Source organism: Scardinius erythrophthalmus (assembly GCF_964197995.2).
Source record: "Scardinius erythrophthalmus genome assembly, chromosome: 7".
Classification (NCBI taxonomy): domain Eukaryota; kingdom Metazoa; phylum Chordata; class Actinopteri; order Cypriniformes; family Leuciscidae; genus Scardinius; species Scardinius erythrophthalmus.
This window is the reverse complement of record NC_138227.1, coordinates 4,054,664-4,076,014: the sequence shown is the minus strand read 5'-3', so window position 1 is coordinate 4,076,014 and position 21,351 is coordinate 4,054,664. Positions and strand designations below refer to the sequence as shown.

General features: G+C 38.1%; 1 protein-coding gene across 1 annotated transcript in view; it reads left to right on the top strand.

Moving 5' to 3' along the window:
• Positions 1-250: 250 nt before the first annotated feature.
• The window catches only part of LOC308693242 (NACHT, LRR and PYD domains-containing protein 3-like), a gene marked incomplete at both ends in the record, with an annotated part of 32,419 nt that continues 11,318 nt past the window's right edge, over positions 251-21,351 (top strand). The window contains 12 exons of the mRNA XM_081370036.1: positions 251-725; positions 7,631-7,727; positions 8,031-8,144; positions 8,418-8,531; positions 8,805-8,918; positions 9,512-9,640; positions 9,916-10,011; positions 10,214-11,941; positions 15,109-15,198; positions 17,884-18,057; positions 18,869-19,039; positions 19,356-19,529. Of these exons, the coding sequence (XP_081226162.1) occupies positions 251-725; positions 7,631-7,727; positions 8,031-8,144; positions 8,418-8,531; positions 8,805-8,918; positions 9,512-9,640; positions 9,916-10,011; positions 10,214-11,941; positions 15,109-15,198; positions 17,884-18,057; positions 18,869-19,039; positions 19,356-19,529 (3,476 nt within the window). The remainder of the gene's footprint in view (positions 726-7,630; positions 7,728-8,030; positions 8,145-8,417; positions 8,532-8,804; positions 8,919-9,511; positions 9,641-9,915; positions 10,012-10,213; positions 11,942-15,108; positions 15,199-17,883; positions 18,058-18,868; positions 19,040-19,355; positions 19,530-21,351) is intronic.

Sequence of the window (21,351 nt, the reverse complement as noted above, 5' to 3'; positions counted from 1 at the left end):
TAGTAAAGATCCAGGGTGCATCAGTCTCATTTGAAGTGTCTGCCTCTGTGAATTTGAGCATTCGTCACAAGATACACACTGCCTTTACGGCACAAGAGCTGAACATTGCCAAGCAATCCTGCCCTGTAGAGATTCAAAAGCACAAGTTTGCACATCTGAGAGATGTTCCTGTTTTACCTTACAAAGAGGTATAGCCCATGCTCCTTATCGGTTCTGACTACCCATAACTCATCACACCGATAGATCCAGTATGGGCCCATTAGGCAGTCCTATGGCAGTTAGTACACGTTTGGGCTGGGCCATCCAGGGTCCAACTATATTCCTAGATCAGCCATTGGAGACTACCTGTTTAAACATCTCGCTGTTCCATGCTCCTACACAAGATCTGTCTCATCATGTTGAAAAGTTATGGCAAGTAGAAATACTTCCCTTTCAGTCTATGAAAGACATTACACGATCTAAGCAAGACAGGGATGCTCTTCAGATGCTGGAAATGAAAATGAAGAGAGTAGAAGTAGATGGAGTCTCTCACTATGCAACTCCTCTTCTTCGCAGAGGTAGTGCAAAGGTCTTGCATGCAGGACCAGAATCAGTCATGGCTCTTTTAAGGGCCACTGAGCGTTGTTTGAATCAAAATTCAGAGCTAGCAGATGTCTACAATAAGGAAATCCACAAACTGGAGCAAGCAGGATATGCAATAAAACTCACTCCTGAAGAGGCTAAAGGTACAAAAGAGTCTTGGTTTATTCCCCACCACCTCGTGTATCACAACAACAAAGCTAGGGTTGTGTTTAACTGTTCTTATCAGTTCCACCAAGCTTCACTGAATGATCAGTTACTTCCAGAACCTATGTTGGGTCCATCTTTACTGGGAGTTCTCCTCAGATTCCGACAATATCCTGTGGCCATCAGTGGTGACATGTGGATTTATTGGAATAAATCAATGCTTGGGAACTGGAGCTGTCATGAACTTCTTTGCTTACAAACCTTCTGATCGAGGTTGAGGATTAGATGTTGACAAACCAGTACATATTTGCACATACAACTTTAACAGTTACAGTGTATATTTACCCAGCCCTTGGGTTGCTTTTAACCCAGTGTTTTTTAGAGAGTATAGATTAACTTGATTACGCCAGCTGGACTAAAAGCAGACTGCACAACCTGTCCAATTTAGAGCTAAATCGTGACTACAGATCGACCATGTTATGAAATGACACTATGTCTTGTATGTCTTCTACCAAATCCATGTGAAAATAGTTTGTATACATGAAACAAAAGAAAATTACCCTAATAAAATTGTAGGAGCCGTGACTTTAATAAGAATGCATGGTTCGTTACTTCCAGCCTGTGACGTTTGCAGCAGGATCCCTCTCAATTCAATTCAATTCAATTCAATTCAATTCAATTCAATTCAAATGTGCTTTATTGGCAAGACAATTATTTAAATGTATTGCCAAAGCATTTCCAATCATCATACATATTACATACGTATAAAATAAATAAATACCTTTAAAAAAACAAGGTAAGTTTAAAACAATTAATCAAAATTTCAGAATTCTATAAACAATTTAGAATTCATTGAGTGTTTGTGTGTGTGAGTGCGTGTGCGTGTTGTAACGCAAAGTTGAGATGTGGCCCAGAGAGAAAAAAAAAACAATAGGTGTAGGAGGAAAAGATGCACGAGAGACGAGAGATGGTGTATTTTCCCCGTGTTTAATAAAATTACTCAAACGTCACACACGTCCGTACACATGGGGATCGAGTGAGAAAAAGAATACATACAAACATCCAACTCTGGTCACAAAATATAAAAGGAAATAAAAGAAAGAGTAGGCTACAAAGGTCGGTAGAGCGGTTATCTCTTATCCTATCCTGTCAAATCTACAACTGACACTCTACGCACATGCGCAGCTCTCATCCCACCTCACATGAACTCAAAAACACAAAGTGACCGTTACAGAGTGAACTCTGTAACTCTGGTCACAAAATATAAAAGGAAATAAAAGAAAGAGTACAAAGGTCGGTAGAGCGGTTATCTCTTATCCTATCCTGTCAAATAAAATCAAACTGACACTCTACGCACATGCGCAGCTCTCATCCCACCTCACATGAACTCAAAAACACAAAGTGACCGTTACGAGTGTGTGTGCATGAGTGAGTGAGTGTGTGAGCGCATTACTGTTTAGTCGACTCCTCCCTCTTTTTGTGACAGGCATCAATATATCTGTCTGCTAGTAGGATACAGTCTATTTTTCCACAGAATAAATGTTTAAGTAGTGTTTTATTGTTTAATTTTATGAAGCTAGGGCAAAGTATTTAAAATTTTGTATGAATCTCTCTCTCTCTCTCTCTCTCTCTCTCTCTCTCTTTCATTCTGTGTGTGTTCTTCATATAATTTAAATGGATTAGTTATTAAAAACGTCACCCCCCTCCCTTCCGTTTTGGATTCAGTACAGAAACGGGAATATTGACCTTTGGTTCCGAAATTTGTGTCGCAGTTGGAAAACTGTAAACTGCACAACTTGAGCTCTGCACGACAAGATCGTTTGAGAATTCGAGATTCAGTGTCTGTGAGTTCAATGTTATGTCTGTGAGTTCAATATTATTATATTATGTTGATTAGATATCAGTATAGAGATAATCGAGTATTTTGTTCAGAAATCTCAGAAATTATGAACCATGCAAACTTACGTGTCAAAACCTCATTTTGGGTACAATGTACAAAAATTCACATGTAAAAGAATAGTGATTTGTTATTTGTCGGAGGGAAGAAAAGGCAGAGAGAGAGAAAACACCAAAACAAAAAATATGGCTCTAAGAAGAAAGGAAAACTATGAGGATGAATAACAAAATGTCCCTTTTAATATGGGAGAATTAAAAGGAGCATTAGCTAAAACTTGGAAAACAGGCTATATCATGTTGAAACGTTTGAGGATAGAGAAGGTAAGGAGAAGCTGTTAATGTTATTTAATAAATTATACACTATACACTATTTAAAAAGCATGTTTAAAAGCATGTCAAGTCATTACTTTGTTTTCCCCACAAGAAAGTGTTTATTTTAAAGAAATTGTTGGTTATATTTTAATAAAAAACACAAAGCCATTTTTTCATTTTAAAGAAGACCGAAGCCTCAAGTTTATATATATATTTTTATAATTTAATTTATTAAACAATTGTATAAATGATGGACCAAACAAAACTGATAAAAACAGTGGTTTAACTTTATTTAAAAATAAAATAAAAATAGTAACAGGAATGAACATTTGGTAACAGGAATGAACATTAACAGGAATGAGTGTCCATATGTGTGTGCATGTGTGTGTATAAGAGAGAGTGTACATGACTTTGTGTGCATAAGATTTCTGTGTTGAAGTGATGTACCATGTGCTAGTAGTACTTCACAGTGAAGGATGTGGAAAGAGAGAAGAAGAGAGAGGGAGAGAGAAAGAGGGAAGTTAAGACAAAAAAGGGAGAAAAGAGAGGGTTGCGGTGTGTTTTGCTCCTTCCATTGAAATATGCCATAGGTGGGTGTTTCTGGCACCTGCATAGTATGGGTTTTCTCCATCTTCTACAAAACATAGCCTAAAAAAGACAAAGACAAAATGTTTAAGTCACTTCGCGGTGGACTGGCTTCCTGGAAGTATGGTGTTCACATTGTAAACTAATGCTAATGTCTACAATATAAGTAATTGCAACCTTAAAACTCATAATTCAGGTGAATAGTATTATATCAACTAATATTTACAGCATTAAATCAACAAAACAGAGGACTCTACTCACTTCTGTTAATTAAACTCATTACTGTTATTTTTCATACAAGTAACAGTTACAGGACTGAAAGTAACAGGATTGAGTTTTTAAGCAAAAAGTTATCAAATACATGGCATATGGCCACATAGCATAGCCTACATGCTAATAGCATAAGGACACTGAGCAAATTCTAGTGACTTACCAAAATTTTATATTTTAAAATAAACAAATAAAATCTAAGGAATAATTTAGGTAACAGGACAGTATAGAAATTGACCTTCTCAGTCATAGTTACAATTTCATCAAATATACAGAAATTAAAATGAGAGGACTTCTTATTTCCTTCAGAAGATCCAGATGATGCAACTTCCTGTTGAAAATGTATCTTGTGGAATATTCCAAGTTTTTCAGAAGGGGGGGATGTGTTAGGGTAACATGACTGAGTGAAAACCCGGGGACACGAATACAATGTGTATTTTATCTAAAATATTATTTTCTCATAAAAAAAAAAAAAACATTTTAAAGCATAGAGTGGATATTAAGTCAGACAACAATGCAAAAAAAAAAGATTTCTTAAGGATTTTAATCATTACATTTCATGGTAAAATTTAGAGATAGACGGTGGGGACATGCAGAAAATGCTATTTTTTAGTGTTCTATGTAGTGTTGCTTTTGTCAATGAAAATTATGACTAAATATCGTCGCCAACAAACATTTATCACCTGACGAAAACGAGATGAGACGCAATGTAGGCCTAAATGCTGGTCATGTGATGATGACTATAATTAAATGTATAATGCAATTATAATGCAATTGTTGACGAATAAAAATTAGACTAAATGTGATTTACAAAATAAAAACCATGTTAAAATGTCTCTTCATTTTCGTTGACCAAAACGAGATAAGACAAAATGTTATAACGTCACGACGAATGAGAGAGTTGTGCATGAGTCGCTGATCTATATAGAATGACTGGATAGCTCATGACGTCATAAACAGTGAAGCCTCCGTGCCGCCATATTGGTATTCCCTAGTGAGCTCGGGTAATGTTTCAGAAAAAACTGAAGCTTCCCCGGGGGCCGCCATTGATTAGCAGACCATCACCTGCTGTTAGCATTCCATTAGTCTCAGCCTCAGTCGTCACGCCCACAGACCGTTGGCTGAACGTCTGATGCATATGGCACACTTTTCTGGAAACACTTCAGGAGTTTCGAAGTCGCGATCTGATTGGTTGAATTCTACAGGATGTCCGGGAGACGTGTGTGTCGCATTCTTTATCGGCCCGCCTGGAAACAAATGCTGTGATGCCAAAACCCCTCGTGGAAGAAGAAAGCCGTTGTGTTTACAACTGTGACAATGAGCGCTTGCCAGGATCAATTAAACGCTGGATTTTCAAAAAGTATATGAAGTTCGCGTTCTTGAATGAATAATTTATTAGGTGCACACCGGTCTGTTTTTGTAGGGACGTCGACATTATATTGCCACGCCCCTAAACATGACGTGGAACAAAGCGAACTGTGATTGGTTGCGTTACATGTCAGTCAAACGTCCTCTTGGGCGGTCCTTGGCCAACAAAAGCTGCGATAGAGTCCAGACCTTCTGCTGTCAGTCTGAAGGTCTGGCTACACGAGACTAGCATTCCATTAACTCCCATTCATTTTGGCGTCACTTTGACAGCGAATAACTTTACATCTGAGGTGTTTAAAGACTCCATTTGTCCATTATTTATTTCTAAAGAAACACGAAAATGTATAAAAGGCTCCATTACCTTGTATCTTACGTTATGGCCCCGTAGAAGCAGTTTTTGTAAAAATAGGCTAACGATTGCATCATAACCACACGACTCTCTGTCGCACATTAGAGAAATTACCGTATGGACAGGAGGAGAAGTTCGCGGGCAATCGGGGGGACGTGGAGGCAAAATGACAAAATAATTAATCAGAATACTTAGCAAAAGTTTCTCCTGCTCCAAGCTCATAGACAGCTCCTACTCACACTCTCTGTCTCTGCAAGTTTCGGAAGGGAATGATTCAGATTTCTCTTGGCACAGCTACTAGAAGACAGACAGGTTGCTCACGTCACATCTACGTTGCCAAGCTCAGTTTGAGTCTGCGCAGTACGCTCAGCCATCAGGAAGTGAGAGCTTCTAATTGATTTCACTTTTCTCCGTTGAATCCAATGGGGTCGCTGTGTCCATTTCTTTTACTGTCTAATGGGTATTTGTTTAAAGTCGAAAATGTTTCCTGCTTATTAAAAAAATTAAAAACGGCAATTTCTTTGCAAAAGGAATAAAAAGCTGTACGAGAACACTAGTTGGCATTCACTGAAGAGCTATCTTCACAGGTAAGAAAAACAGTTTGATACTATTAATTAAATAGTGAATGCTAAAGATCTATATTTTTGTGAATGGGTGAATATTCAGGTGAATATTGTTTTGTGGCCACGATTTAATAATAGGCTACCTCAGCATGTTTTGCTAATTTGTTCCCTAGTTTTACTATATTGTGGCCACGTTTTAATTCGTTAAATCAAAATGAGGGAGGGAATTAGTTAAATGTCCACGATTTATTAAAACGAGGGAATAAATAAGTTGTAACAACAAATTATTTAGATCAGTGGACAGGGCACATATAAGAAAGAGCAGAGAGAGAGAGAGAGAGACATGGCCGCGCGCGTGCACTCTCACCGTCTTCAGACAAAAGGAGAGCTATATTGCTCTCCTCGTGCATATCAAAATCAATTGAACAATAGTAAAAGGTCGGAAGACCGATTGTGTTTTAGTAGATCAGTAGATCATTTGTTCAAATAAAGTGTTTGATTAGTTAGCAAGTACATGTTCAGGAAATGCAAAATACAAATTGTATGGGTTAATGTAAGTAACGGTAAACGGACTCTGCACAAAGCTCATTGGAAGCTGTCAAATGGTGTTGCTATTGGACACCAAGTGGTGGTGATCGCAAAGAACACCAACCACTTGGTGAGTTGCACAGTTTTGAAAACGAATATTAAGAGTTGTTTTATGCATATCGTGCATGCCCGTAGCCAGCCACTCTGATGCGGTCAAAGGCGATTCTAAACGAGTCAAAAAGTCGAGACAGGACCCATCGTCAAAATTTCTGTGTCCACCACTATAGTTCATCCAAAACAAACCAGAAAAGAGACTCAAAGTGCTAAATTCCTGGAATTATCCTTTAATAATAAAAAGTATTTTAGAGTTAATTTTCATTAGCCTGGAAATCCAGACCCAAATCTGAAAGATTACGGGTCTGCCATCTAGTAATGAAAATCGGCCAGCTGGAGTGGCGGCAAAGCATGCATTTGAAAAACGTCCTTCTTGCAAAGGAACGATTCGAGCGTTTCTGTTCCTCTTTAGATAAAAAGCCAAGTCTAACTTGTTCATTGTAGCGGCCAAAGCCGTTTCAAACAACTGGTGTCCATCCATAGCCATCTTGCAATGTTTACTAATGACTTCGACGTCACAGCGCTGTTGTCATCTGTTTAGCCCGCCTCTGGCCCGCCTATATCAGATAACCCGATGTGATTGGTCCAGCTCGGATACAAGGGTATATTTAATGAGCATCATTACCCGACGCCAGAGTAAAATCGCTGAACAAATTCAACTTGTGCTCTCGCAAGAACTCTGGATTTCCAGGGAAAATTTTATACATATAATGTCCTGGGGACTGATTTTTTTTTATTTTTCACCCGACTGAACATGTTCAATTAGCGTTTTTCAGCGGTGTCAATAGGCCCATGAGCTTGAGTTAACGCAGTCACATGATCCCTTTTCTCCCCCAATCGAGATACAGTATGTTCAGCTAAATTATAAAGGTTGTTTAATCAATTATTTAATTTAGTGTGTGAATGTTTCTTTATTCAGAGTCAGTGGAGGAGATCAAACTCATCAGATTCTCCTGCAGCTTCATCATGGCTGATTCACAAGGATCAAGAGAGGAAGATTTTTCTCCAGGATGGAGGTACTTTCAACAAACACGGTTAAATAATGTATTACATAACAGGAAAAAATATTTTTGCACCCCCCCCCCACACACACACACAAATAAACAAATCAAAGAAAGTTTACAGAAAACATGTTATTTTAATTTTACCTATTTTTGCCTGTGTTTTTGTTTTGAAACTAACAAGAAATATTAAATAAAAAGATCATAAAGTTTCCTCAAAATGCTTTAAGATGAAAATGTTCATATTAATATGGTTCCTCTAATAAAGAATGAACACAGTAATCTAAAGAATTAAACTGAATCTGTTCTCTGTTCCAGTTCAGTCCAGCAGAAGAGCCCAAAACCAGAGTCCAGCTGTGTGTCTATGAAGAGTGACAGGTCAATGGATTCACCAATAAAGCTTAAGAGTGGAGACAAACGGCCTGGTCTCAGGTATGTCATTTCTATAAAAGTTATGCTTATAGTATGACATTTTTGAATTAGAAGCAAAATGTATCAATTAGTCAATCTAATTCTAGCAATGACATCAAGTAAGTGTAAGCTGAGGTGTTTTTGTTTTGAAACTAACATGAAATATTAAGTAAAAAGATCATAAAGTTTCCTCAAAATGCTTTAAGATGAAAATGTTTATATTAATATGGTTCCTCTCATAAAGAATGAAAACAGTAATCTAAAGAATTAAACTGAATCTGTTCTCTGTTCCAGTTCAGTCCAGCAGAAGAGCCCAAACCCAGAGTCCAGCTGTGTGTCTATGAAGAGTGACAGGTCAATGGATTCACCAATAAAGCTTAAGAGTGGAGACAAACGGCCTGGTCTCAGGTATGTCATTTCTATAAAAGGTATGCTTATAGTATGACATTTTTGAATTAGAAGCAAAATGTATCAATTAGTCAATCTAATTCTAGCAATGACACCAAGTAAGTGTAAGCTGAGGTTTTTTTGTTTTGAAACTAACATGAAATATTAAATAAAAAGATCATAAAGTTTCCTCAAAATGCTTTAAGATGAAAGTGTTTATATTAATATGGTTCCTCTCATAAAGAACGAACACAGTAATCTAAAGGATTAAACTGAATCTGTTCTCTGTTCCAGTTCAGTCCAGCAGAAGAGCCCAAACCCAGAGTCCAGCTGTGTGTCTATGAAGAGTGACAGGTCAATGGATTCACCAATAAAGCTTAAGAGTGGAGACAAACGGCCTGGTCTCAGGTATGTAATTTCTATAAAAGTTATGCTTATAGTATGACATTTTTGAATTAAAAGCAAAATGTATCAATCAGTCAGTCTAATTCTAGCAATGACATCAAGTAAGTGTAAGCTGAGATTTTTTCTACCTTTATATAATGGAGTAGGTGTAAAATTAAGCAGATTTTTCTAACTGCTGGTTCAGATTTGTTGAAAGCTTCACAGTGTCTGGTCAGAACAGTGATGCTTCACAGCAAGAGTAATGTTACAAGAGCACAGTAAGGTGGTTTATCTTTATAGGTCAGCAAAACATTGGTCTCTTAAGTCGGTTGAGCCTTCATCCTCCATTATGGCATTGAGAAGAGTCATGTGATCGTGGTTGATGTTCACTTGAGTTGAAGTCATTCTATAATTTTATAGTTGTTTTCAATTTGTTTGTTTTGAATTCCTAGTTCATTTCTCAAATAGTTATAATCAAAGTTTAAGAGACAGTGCAAAACACCACTGAGTTACAGACGTTAAAGCAAAAGTGTAACAAAACTCCCTGGTCTTTCCTAAAACAGAATATTCCTGTAAAAGTGCACAACATAAGTCTGTATACTCTTTATTTTACTTAGTTCTGAACTAACCAGTTCAGTTGAGCCGAAGAGATCAAAACCAGAGTCCAGCTGTGTATCTATGAAGAGAAACCGCACTATGGATCAGCCAGAAGAATTTAAGAATGGAAACACACCGTCTGATCTCAGGTATATCATTTCTTTAAAAGATATACTTATAGTATTTGATTTTTATGAAATTATTATTATTATTATACAGCAGTTTAATGATCTGGATTTGAACTGAATAATTCTAAGTTGAAAGTCTATTAATGATTACCATTGTGTTCTTGTGTAAAGCTCTATGTATTGTGTTGTTAATACATTCACACACTGTTAAAGCTGTTGGTCTGTTACTCAGTTAATGACACACTTACATCAATATCAGTGTGTCGGATTCTTTACCCTCTTCATTCTGATTTAAGGTCAAATCCTCCATCCAGACCAGTTGAAAACAAAGTTGTGTACAAGCCTGTGAGGCGACCACTAGACTTTAATGAAAGCATGTGTCCTGGTTCCAGGTAAAATGTAGGACTTTTTTTGTTGTTTAATTTTAGGTGCTGCAATTCACAGATCACTCAAACACATTATTATTAATTGAAACATTTCAGAAACCTAATGATGTTCTGTGTCCCATAATACAGCAAACAAACAATCAGTTTTGTAATTTATGGCTGTTTACTTCTCTAACTTTTGTAATGATCTGGTATTTTAATCTTACAGCCATGACTCTAAACCTGCTGAAGTCCTCAACACATTGAGATCAAATCTGAGAGAGAAGTTTGAGTGTTTGTATGAGGGAATATCAAAGCAGGGAAACCCAACACTCCTGAATGAGATCTACACAGAGCTCTACATCACAGAGAGTGAAAGTGGAGAGATCAATAATGAGCATGAGGTGAGACAGATTGAGACACAGTCCAGGAGAGCAGAAACAGAGGACACACCGATCAAATGCAGTGACATCTTTAGACCTTTACCTGGACAAGACAAACCCATCAGAACTGTGCTGACAAAGGGAGTCGCTGGCATTGGGAAAACGGTCTCTGTGCAGAAGTTCATCCTGGACTGGGCTGAAGGGAAAGAGAATCAGGACATCCAGCTCATATTTCCACTTGCTTTCAGAGAGCTCAACTTGATGAAGGACAAAACACTCAGTCTTTCAGATCTTCTTCATCGCTTTTTCCCTGAAACTAAAGAAATGGAAATATCCAGTGATGAGTATAAAGTGTTGTTCATCTTTGATGGTCTGGATGAGTGTCGTCTGTCTCTGGATTTTCAGAGCGATGTGAGGTTGTGTGATGTGACTGAATCAGCCTCAGTGGACGAGCTGCTGACGAACCTCATTGTGGGGAATCTGCTTCCCTCTGCTCTCATCTGGATCACCTCCAGACCAGCAGCAGCGAATCTCGTCCCCTCTGAGTGTGTCCATCGAGTGACAGAGGTACGAGGCTTCAATGAGCCACAGAAGGAGGAATACTTCAGGAAGAGAATCAGTGATCAGAGTCTGGCTGACAGGATCATCTCACACCTGAAGTCCTCAAGGAGCCTCTTTATTATGTGCCACATCCCAGTGTTCTGCTGGATCTCAGCCACTGTTCTAGAGAAGATGTTGAGTGAAGCAGAAAGAGGAGAGATTCCCAAGACTCTCACTCAAATGTACACACACTTCCTGCTCATTCAGACCAACATCAAACTTGAGAAGGACTATGAGAAGAAAGTGAAAGATGAAGACATGATTGTCAAACTGGGGAAACTGGCTTATCAGCAGCTCGTGAAAGGCAACCTGATCTTCTATGAGGAAGACCTGAGAGAGTGTGGCATTGATGTGGCAGAAGCATCAGTTTACTCAGGATTGTGCACTCAGATCTTCAGAGAGGAGTTGGGCTTGTGTCAGGGGAAAGTCTTCTGCTTTGTTCATCTGAGCATTCAGGAACATCTAGCAGCTCTATATGTGCATCTCTCCTTTATCAACAATAACATCAATGTGTTTGACCAGATTACCAAACCAACTAATGGAGACAAAGTGTCACTATCTGATCTCCATCAGAGAGCTGTGGATGAGGCTTTAGACAGTAAAAATGGGCAGCTTGACCTTTTCCTTCGTTTCCTTCTGGGTCTGTCAGTGGAGTCTAATCAGAGTCTCATACAAGAACTAAAGACACAGACAGCAAACAGCTCTCACAACAATGAGAAAACAGTTGACTATATTAAAGAAAAGATCAGTGAGAATCCCTCTCCAGATAAATACATCAATCTGTTTCACTGTCTGAATGAACTGGGTGATCTTTCTCTAGTGAACGAAGCTGAACCTCATATGAGCCGTGGAGGATTACGTAATGTGAAACTCTCCTCATCTCAGTGGTCAGCTTTAGTGTTTGTGTTGTTGTCCTCAGAGGAGACACTGCAGAAGTTTAACCTGAGGAGCTTAATTGGAGCAGAACATGATGAGTAAGTAACACTAAGTACAATCATTACAGTCTAAAACATTATGAACAAAGAGAAACAAAGAGATCGGAGGTTTTTAAGTCAAGGGGCAAAGATTGATTTCTGGGGTATTGTACATAATTTTCGGATGTTTCTCAAACGGAGGCTGTGTCTTAGTAAGGCTGCATATCTCGGCTGCCACGTCATCAAGCGCCTCTGAAGGCCGTCTCAATTTCAAGGATCCTTAGAAGGCATCCTTTGTTTCGCGTCTTCAATTCAGCTCATATTTAAGGATGCATCAAGTGTATCCTTCGTGTCCTTCAATTGCCTACAATGCTTTGCACACATTCCAATTCACGAAAAAGAATTGATGGAAAATGAGTCTTAATTTTACAGTATGTTCACTTATGTGTACTTAGAGTGTACTTACCTAAGAAAGTACTGGTTAATATAATGTAACTACATGGGTATAGTTTAGGTTTAGGAGTAGATTCAGTGTTAGTACCTAGTTATTATGGTTTTCGGATAGCCCGTTTTCACTGTTACATAGTAATTAAAGAACAAGTTGCACATGTTATTCATATGCTATTTTAAGGGCGCATGCTTGGCCATAATCAATGTAGCGTGTGTACAACACGCATACACTTTGATTCTCTCATCTACACAGAAGCAGCAGTTTTAATTTTTGCAAATCATACATTATTACGATAGATAGATAGATAGATAGATAGATAGATAGATAGATTTATTATAAAAGCATACATCTAGCTTACACATTTACCCAAATTATCATATGCCTTTTTAACCGAAGTTAATTTGGGTGGGTTTCTCCATCCCCAACGTCCCTGACGAGAGCGTTGCTCTCCTTGGCTGTGAACCGCTCCTGGCGCGCGCCTGGCAAATCCGCCATTATAATAGGAATCCGCTTTAGAACAATCCGCCTGCTCTTAAAGGGAATGTGAGATGACGCTCTGATTGGTTTATTTCACGTTACGCCCAAACCACACCTATGAATAATGAAGCTACTTCAGACCAACCCATTTTAGATTTGCGCCTGGCCCAAGAGTCATTTATCCCGCCGGAAAAATAGCAACAGCGCCAAGACCCGCCCACAAAGTTACTTGCGCTTTGCGCTTTGACACTTGCGTTTCAGATCGTTAAAATAGGGCCCTATATATGCTTATTTAACATTTTATTAGTGTTAAATAAAAAGTACCGTCAGATGAAATCCTGCAGGTGTCATTGCTTTCTCCCTCCATGCAATATATGCACATCCTTGAATGAGCACGGATTTCTAGTGCATTTACTTGAAGTTCTGAGGTAATATGGTTCGACCCATTTGAGAGGCGACCAAAATCAGAATTCAAAATGGACTGAATACAGCTCTCTACGAACTTGACAATGCCGCGCTGACTGACATGAGCACACACACACACACACACACACACACACACACACACACACACACACACACACACACACACACACACACACACACACACACACACACATGCGCGCTCAGATCAATATTGTAAGTTACTGCATAATACATTTTTAACTAACAGAATAATACAGCATCATGAAACAGTCTCACTTTTAGCTATGTCTTTATAGGAGTACTAAGGGCAAAAACATGAACTTTAACTATTGGCTTTACATCAGCTGTCACTTTAGCACAAGGCCCTGTGCTGTCGCACACTTGGCACAGCACTTGCAACTGTACTGCCAGTAGCATATAGCATTAGCTTCTTAGCCTGAGCTAACATGATCACGTCAAGCTAGCTGGGCGTGGTTTCAGCAACCAGGCTCCTCAGCTCCACCCACGTCCCACCTCTTTGCCCATTTTGTGTTATCTGGGAGTGATGTAGATGAGTGACGCACCCAAGATCAAAATGCGGGAGACTCCCGGAAATTTTGGGAGAGGTGTGATGTCTGAATATGGGAGTGAATTCACTAAATTATTGTTTTCTGAGTCACTCCTGAAATTGCAATGGTTGACAGAGATAACCAAAGCAACGGACAGGACACAAATATATGAAGGGCCCTATCTTGCACCCAGCACAATTGACTTTGTACACCGACGCATGTATCATTACTATTTTGCACCCGCGCACAGCGGACTTTTCCCTCCACAGACGCACGTCAATAAATTAGGGAATGAACTTGCGCTCCTGGGGGCGGTTCAGCGAAAAGAGGAGGCGTGTTCCAGCGCAAACGTTCCCTGATGCTTTTTTGCAGGTTTAGAAAACAATTCCGTGGCGTGTTGCGCATGTTATTCATATGCTATTTTAAGGGCGCATGCTTGGCCATAATGTAGCCTAGCATGTGCACAGCACAAAAATAATGTCAAAATGGATCTGTGCACTGTTAGTGTAAATGCAGACTAATAGACCGGCTACAGCAACATTTACAAGAAGAAGAATAAACAAATCTGTGTTGGCTTAATACATTTAGTAGCTTCCACAGTTAGATACAGGCTGCTGTCTTTACTTTCATTTTGTATTCATTTTATTTTATTATTAAAAGTCTTTAAATGTTTGCTGGTTCCCGACTCCTTTCTCCCATTCTGTGAAATTTGTGCTTGCAGAGTGGTATGTTTGTTTGTTTTTTGTTTATTATAGATTATAGACACAATGTTATCCACCATTTAATCATATTTGTCAGAAAACTGTGGTAATACAAACAGTAATTGATCACAAAATCATGGATAATTTTCCTAAGGGGTGGTGAACCATCTTACAAAAGCACTTGCTTACAAAAGCTACAGTAAACTAACACACTACGTCAATACTGTAATGTTCTCTAAAGCAACCTAACATGGCCTCACCCCCTTTTTTGTGTGTTCCTGGGGCCAGGGTTTATGTAAATTTTAGGGTTTGTGATGTCACCAACCTGGGAAGAAGCTCATTGTAGTCCCTATCAGCTGTTTGTTGTAGTCCTTAAGAAGCGATTTCTGTAAAAGAAAATATCTCCATTTGCATTGAACTTTTAGCATCGTAACTTTGCATATATTATTTATGCTCAAACAGCAACATTACACACTAATTAAAGTCAAAAAAGTGATATCATAACCAAGGACCCCTTTAATTGAAAAATATTTGAAGGTATTTAATGTAGTATTTACTTAAAACATGAATTATTACTATTATAAGCATTAATGATTAACTTATTTATTTTTTATTTTCAAATAGTGATGCATTTGTCACCCTGAAAGCACAAAACACAGCGGATGAAGTTCTTCAGAAGCTGCTGCCTGTGGTTACAGCAACTAGATCAGCTGAGTAAGTAACACTGATAACAATCATCACTGTTAAAACATTAGAATTTATAACATCATTTATAACATTATAAATTATTGGTTTAACAAAAACTATGAGTGTCACACTTCAGGTTTTAAATCCTCCAGCTATCTGACCTGCAAGACTTCTGTTGTAAGAGCATTACTTTAAATGTTTTTCTGTTCATTTTTACACACTGAGAAATTAAAATTAATTACTGTTATGTTTTAGCTGAAGTAAATATATGTTCTGTGCTGTGAGTTGAGGTGACTGAGTGATTCTAATATACATTCATGTTTCTTTCATGCTATAACTAGTAATAAAGAAGAATAGATAACCCGTTCACAAATGAACCAGTAATCAGGTAACAAGATGGGCGGGGTTAGACAATCGACAGGAGACCACATGGCACAAGGAAACATACATAACAAGCCATGTACTCATAACAAACATGACTAAAACACAAGCACATGGTCAGTAAAACAGATCACAAGCCATGTGCTCACACCAAAACAAGACATGAAAGCACACAGCCAGTGAAAAACACAAGCTTCTACTACACAGCACAAGACAAAACACAACATGAAAGCACACGGCCGATGAAAACACGAACCGCATGCTACAAAGAACACAACAACAGGCATGGACAGAAGACGTATGGCACGTGTGGTCCGAGCGAACTCGAAACTGCACGCTCACATGACAAGACAGAGCCCATGAGAACTAGCGAAAGCTCATCCTGTGCGCTCACAACAGAATACAAACAAGTGGAGCATGAGTTTCTGAATCCCGACGCAGAACCGAAGCCAAACTAGACCGAAGTGCCGGGATAACAGTAATTAACAGAGATGGAAACTCGCGTCGTACTTAAGTCGCAAAAAAAGAAACTTGTGACTCGACTTGGACTCATGAACGAGTGGCTTAAGACTTGACTTGGACTTGAAGACAGAGACTCAAGAAAAACAAGTAATTTTGGTCTGTCTGTCTGACTCATTCCCACAGATCGGTTTGTTGAGTCAGGGTATTATGTTGCCTTTTTAACATCCTTCGATGAGATGTGAAATCGAGGTCCTGACTCTATTTAATATATTTTAAAATGCCATTTATTCCTGTGATCAATTTTTAGCATCATTACTCCAGTCATATTATCCTTCAGAATTCAATCTAATATGATTTGCTGCTCAATAAACATTTTTGATTATCAATGTTGAAACCAGTTGTGTAAAAAATAAATAAAACAGGATTCTTTGATGAACTGAAAGTTCAAAAGAACATTTATCTGAAATAGAAAGATTTTTTAACATTATAAATGTCTTCTCTACTGTTACTTTTCAATATCAGGCATCCTTGTTGAATAAAAGTATTAATTTCTTTAAAAAAAAAAACTACAGCAACAAAAAAACTAAACTCTTACTGAGCCCAAACTTTTGAATGGTAGTGAATAATGTTACAATAGATTTCTATTTAAGATAAATGCTGTTCTTTTGAACTTTCCATTCATCAAAGAATCCTGAAAAAAACGTGTACACAACTGTTTTCACCTTTCATAATAATAAGAAATGTTTCTTGAGCATCAAATGAGCATATTAAAATCATTTCTGAAGGATCATGTGAAACTGATGTCTGGAGTAATAATTTACATCACAGGAATAACTTGGATTTTAAAAATATATCCAAATAGAAGTCTGGAAATAGTCCAACGAATATAAACAAAACTTACTAATCCGAAATTTTATCCACGGCTGGATCAAGTTGCTATTCAAAATGCAAACATTCTGTACCGCTCTTCTTCTAACTAAAATGCGATCTCTTCGTCATATCCAGGATTAGCCAAAGAGCTTCCTCACCTGTGTAGAGTGCCATTTTCCAAACACGCAGGAAAGTGAATGAAACTTATGATGAAACTTTATGATTTTTAAAGCATTGTTGGGGGCATTTACCATTTTACATAGATCACCTCAACACATTATCTTATGAATAGCGTGCTCTGCGCGTGGGTATGACCACATTAACGATAATTAGCTGAGCCTGGAGAAACTGTACATCTCTTTAGTTTCATACAGATTACATTGCAGTAGAATATTTGTTTTAAATGTGAATTATTTTATTTCAAAGTAGATATTTCAAGCTTTCTTTATACGCATGTTTTATGTTTGTGTGATAAGTATTCGCTGAGTTTCAGTTAATTATTCAGACAGCGACAGCTGAAAGTGCACCCTGTTTATTTTCTTTATTTTACAAAAACACAAGGATTTGTAGTTATTGTGAGTGTACACAAATAAAAGAGGTAAAGATGTATAAAAACTTATATGTATGGCCAAATATTGAGTATTTTTAAGTTGTTCAAGAACGTCCATCGGGCTCAGAGGGTTAAGTAACACTTTGTGTGCTTTATTAGACATTTTTTAAGTGGAAATAAGTTTTCCACTTATTTTCCACTTCCTCAATTTTTATATGTCAAAACACTGTTAAATACAATAACTAGCTGAAGGAACTATTGCTAAAAATATAACAAAGACTTGAGACTTGACTGGACCTTGGCCTTTAGGGACTTGTGAACATGTCTGGTAACTAATTATATTTGCTCAAATACTTCACACCACTGGCTTTGGGATATGGCCCTATATATTTTGCGGCCCTCTATGTTTTGATCTGAGAGAGTGAAGAGTGTGTCATTGTTCTCTACAGGTTAAGTAAGTGTGGTATCACAGATGAAGGTTGTGCTGCTTTGGCTTCAGCTCTGAGATCAAACCCCTCACACCTGAGAGAACTGGATCTGTCTGAGAATAAACTAGGAGACTCAGGAGTGAAGCTTCTCTCTGTTGTACTGGAGAATCCTCATTGTAAACTGGAGAATTTGAGGTAAGATAATCTCTCTGATAGTCCCATGATCTGGTGCTCAGAGAGACAAATTTTTAGCAGCCTTCGAAGGATGCATACTCTGAATTGGGACACAGCTATTGTGGTTTCTCTTTGTAGCACACTGTATTTTATTTTTGCATCCTCCTTTTAATTCTATATTAAACTCAAATGGCACTGAGAATTGGGTAAGAGACAAACATAAATTACTTATTTAGTTTAGTTTGACATGTAATTAAACTCAAGGTTCTGTGGGGTGCGGACTGGATCGATTCCATTCCTAGAGCTTCCGAACAAATTTTTGGGGTGCGGACTGGTGGGGAAGTGAACCCGAGGTTATCAGTCCTAGAGCTCCTCCTGTCCGATCTTAGGGAAAAATATTGGAGTCTATTGGAGACATCCGATAGATTTCATAGGCACGCCAACAGAACATAACAGACACAGTGTAATCACCATGGGAAAATCTCAGAGTAAAACAGGGAGCTGTGAAAAATATGTACCAGTGTTTTGCCAGATGAGAAGTTTATTTATGTATCATGTTTTTACTCTTTTAGTTCCTTTTACAAGTGTATCATTTTTATATCTCTCTTAATTCCTTTTATAACTTTTAATTTTCCTTGCTTTTATTTTGTGATTATTTTAATTCATTTTTGTGTAAAGCACTTTGAATTACCATAGTGTATGAAATGTGTTATATTAATAAACTTGCCTTGCCTTGCCTCTCCTACATTATATACAGAGATGCTTTATCAGTAATCTTTAAAACATATATGGGTTACAGAGAGAGTGAAGAGTGTGTCATTGTTCTCTACAGGTTGAGTAAGTGTGGTGTCACAGATGAATGTTGTGCTGCTCTGGCTTCAGCTCTGGGATCAAACTCATCACACCTGAGAGAATTGGAAGTGTCATATAATAAACTAGACTCAGGAGTGAAGCTGCTCTCTGCTGGACTGGAGAATATTCATTGTAAACTGGAAAATTTGAGGTAAGATCCTGTCTCTGATAGTCACATGATCTGGTGCTCAGAGAGACACATTTTTAAACAGTTTATAGTTAGACCGAAACAAAACGAATGAAATAAAATATTACACAAACAAATAAACACTAACAATAAACATGATGATGAAAATATAGGTGCAGAAAGATAAGGAAAATGTCTCATTCTATAACACTGTTAGTATGAACATGATTAGATGAATATCAGCTACATTATAGCATTCAAAGATCATTTGTTAATCTTTAAAACATATATGGTTTACAGAGAGAGTGAAGAGTGTGTCATTGGTAATTGTTCTCTACAGGTTGAGTTATTGTGGTGTCACAGATGAAGGTTGTGCTGCTCTGGCTTCAGCTCTGAGATCAAACCCCTCACACCTGAGAGAACTGGATCTGTCTGGCAATAAACTAGGAGACTCAGGAGTGAAGCCACTCTTTGCTGTACTGGAGAATCCTCACTGTAAACTGGAGAATTTAAGGTAAGATCGTCTTTCTGATATTCACATGATCTGGTGCTCAGAGAGAAATATTTTTAAATAGTTCATAGTGAGACCAAATTCAAGTGTTTTTGATAATGATTTTACATGAATCGCAAAAATCAATATAATCACAGTTAATGTGTTTGAAATCTGCTAAAGCTCTCTCATCACTTCAGTGGCAAGGCAACATAAGGCCAGGGTCAGATTGACAGCTGCTCCCCCAATCAATTGAGACTCTAAATAATTTATTTGTAGGAAAGGGGCAAAATCACGCATAAATGACAGCAATAATTGCTCAAATACATGAATTTAACGGATGTCACTCCCCAAACTTTGCAATGTGTACGTGGCCGCTGGTCAAGAATAAAAAACAAAAGATTTATTCAAAGTCGTTGAATAAATGGATTATATATAGCCTAGAAAGTGTGCGAAGAGCATGCCTTTATGATCACTAGAAAGCTGTCACTCATCTTAGTTCATCACAATGATAATCTCAAAAAGTTCTGTTACTATCAATGAAGCTCTCCTCACTGCAAAAAGAATCTATTTTTTACATAATGTCTACACTTTGTTGTAATGAGAGGATTTACAAGCATGCAGAACTCGGCACCGGACAAAAACTCTGACTTTGACCGATGAGTGGATTCTAACTTAAACACATCTGATTGGCCATTGTGTTCAAGAAATCTACAGACATGTCTGTGATTGGCTACATTGCTCAACTTTGCAAAACATGTTGTAATTTAAAACCTTTGATGATCTGCGTATGATTGTTTATCTTTGTTTATTATTATTTTCATTGGTTATTTTATTTATAAATGGAATTTGTTGTGTTTTCATCAATTTGTTGGCTGACAAAAAAATCACATTTAACTATCTTGATTTTTACAAAAAAAAAACTTAATTGTCATTATTTTTATGCCATGTGTTGTATAATGATGTAATCTGAGAGTAGGCATTGAGGTTGGCTCTATTTCACCAAGGTCCACTCACTTTAAAATTCCTGGCCTCGTCACTGCATCACACAACACCTTTGTTGGAGACTGTTCCCTTTCAAAAGCTACACTCAATGCTGCGCTGAACTGCTTTAGAAATACATCTTTATATGACCAGCTATGAATAATGTGTATAACACGTCAATGATATTGACATTGAACTTGACAGCCTCAGACGGTGACGTCATTGGAATGCATGCTCTTCAGAGGCTATAATTAGATGTGCCGTAGGTGCATCCCAAGGTTTCTTTGTCTTCAGAACCATACTGTTTGTGTGTGTGTGACAAGCTCTCTTTCTGTCTCCCTGCTGGGAGTTAGTCTCGCTATGCAGTGCACAGAAAACTCTTTCCTTCTCCTCTCATTCTTTGAAGAAGAAATGGAAAGAGAAAAGAATAATGAGCGACGTGCAAGGGGGGTAAGAGCATGCAGCCCTTGTGTTTGAGCATGGTGAGTGTGAGCATTGTGAAACATTAAAGTTAAAGTGCTTTGGCTCGCTTTGCTTATTTCCAAGGATTAGCACCCACTTTGAGATCATGGGGCTCATGCGATCTGGCTGAGAAGTGAGAAACGGGTGAGTCCCTATCGCTCACTCTCTCTCCAGATCACAATGTCCTCTCCAGATCACAATGTCCTTTTGCCTGGCTCTGAAGTGTGCCCCTGCACTTCATCGGCTCGGGCGGAAGACTCTGAATCTCTCATTTCGGTTGGAGTGGAATGTGAGTTTGCCGCCCTTGACCTTTCCTCCCACAATGACAAAGTTAGAGGAACTACTCGAGATGTTGACTTGTGCATTGATCAGATTGCAAATAGACTGGCCACACAAGAGC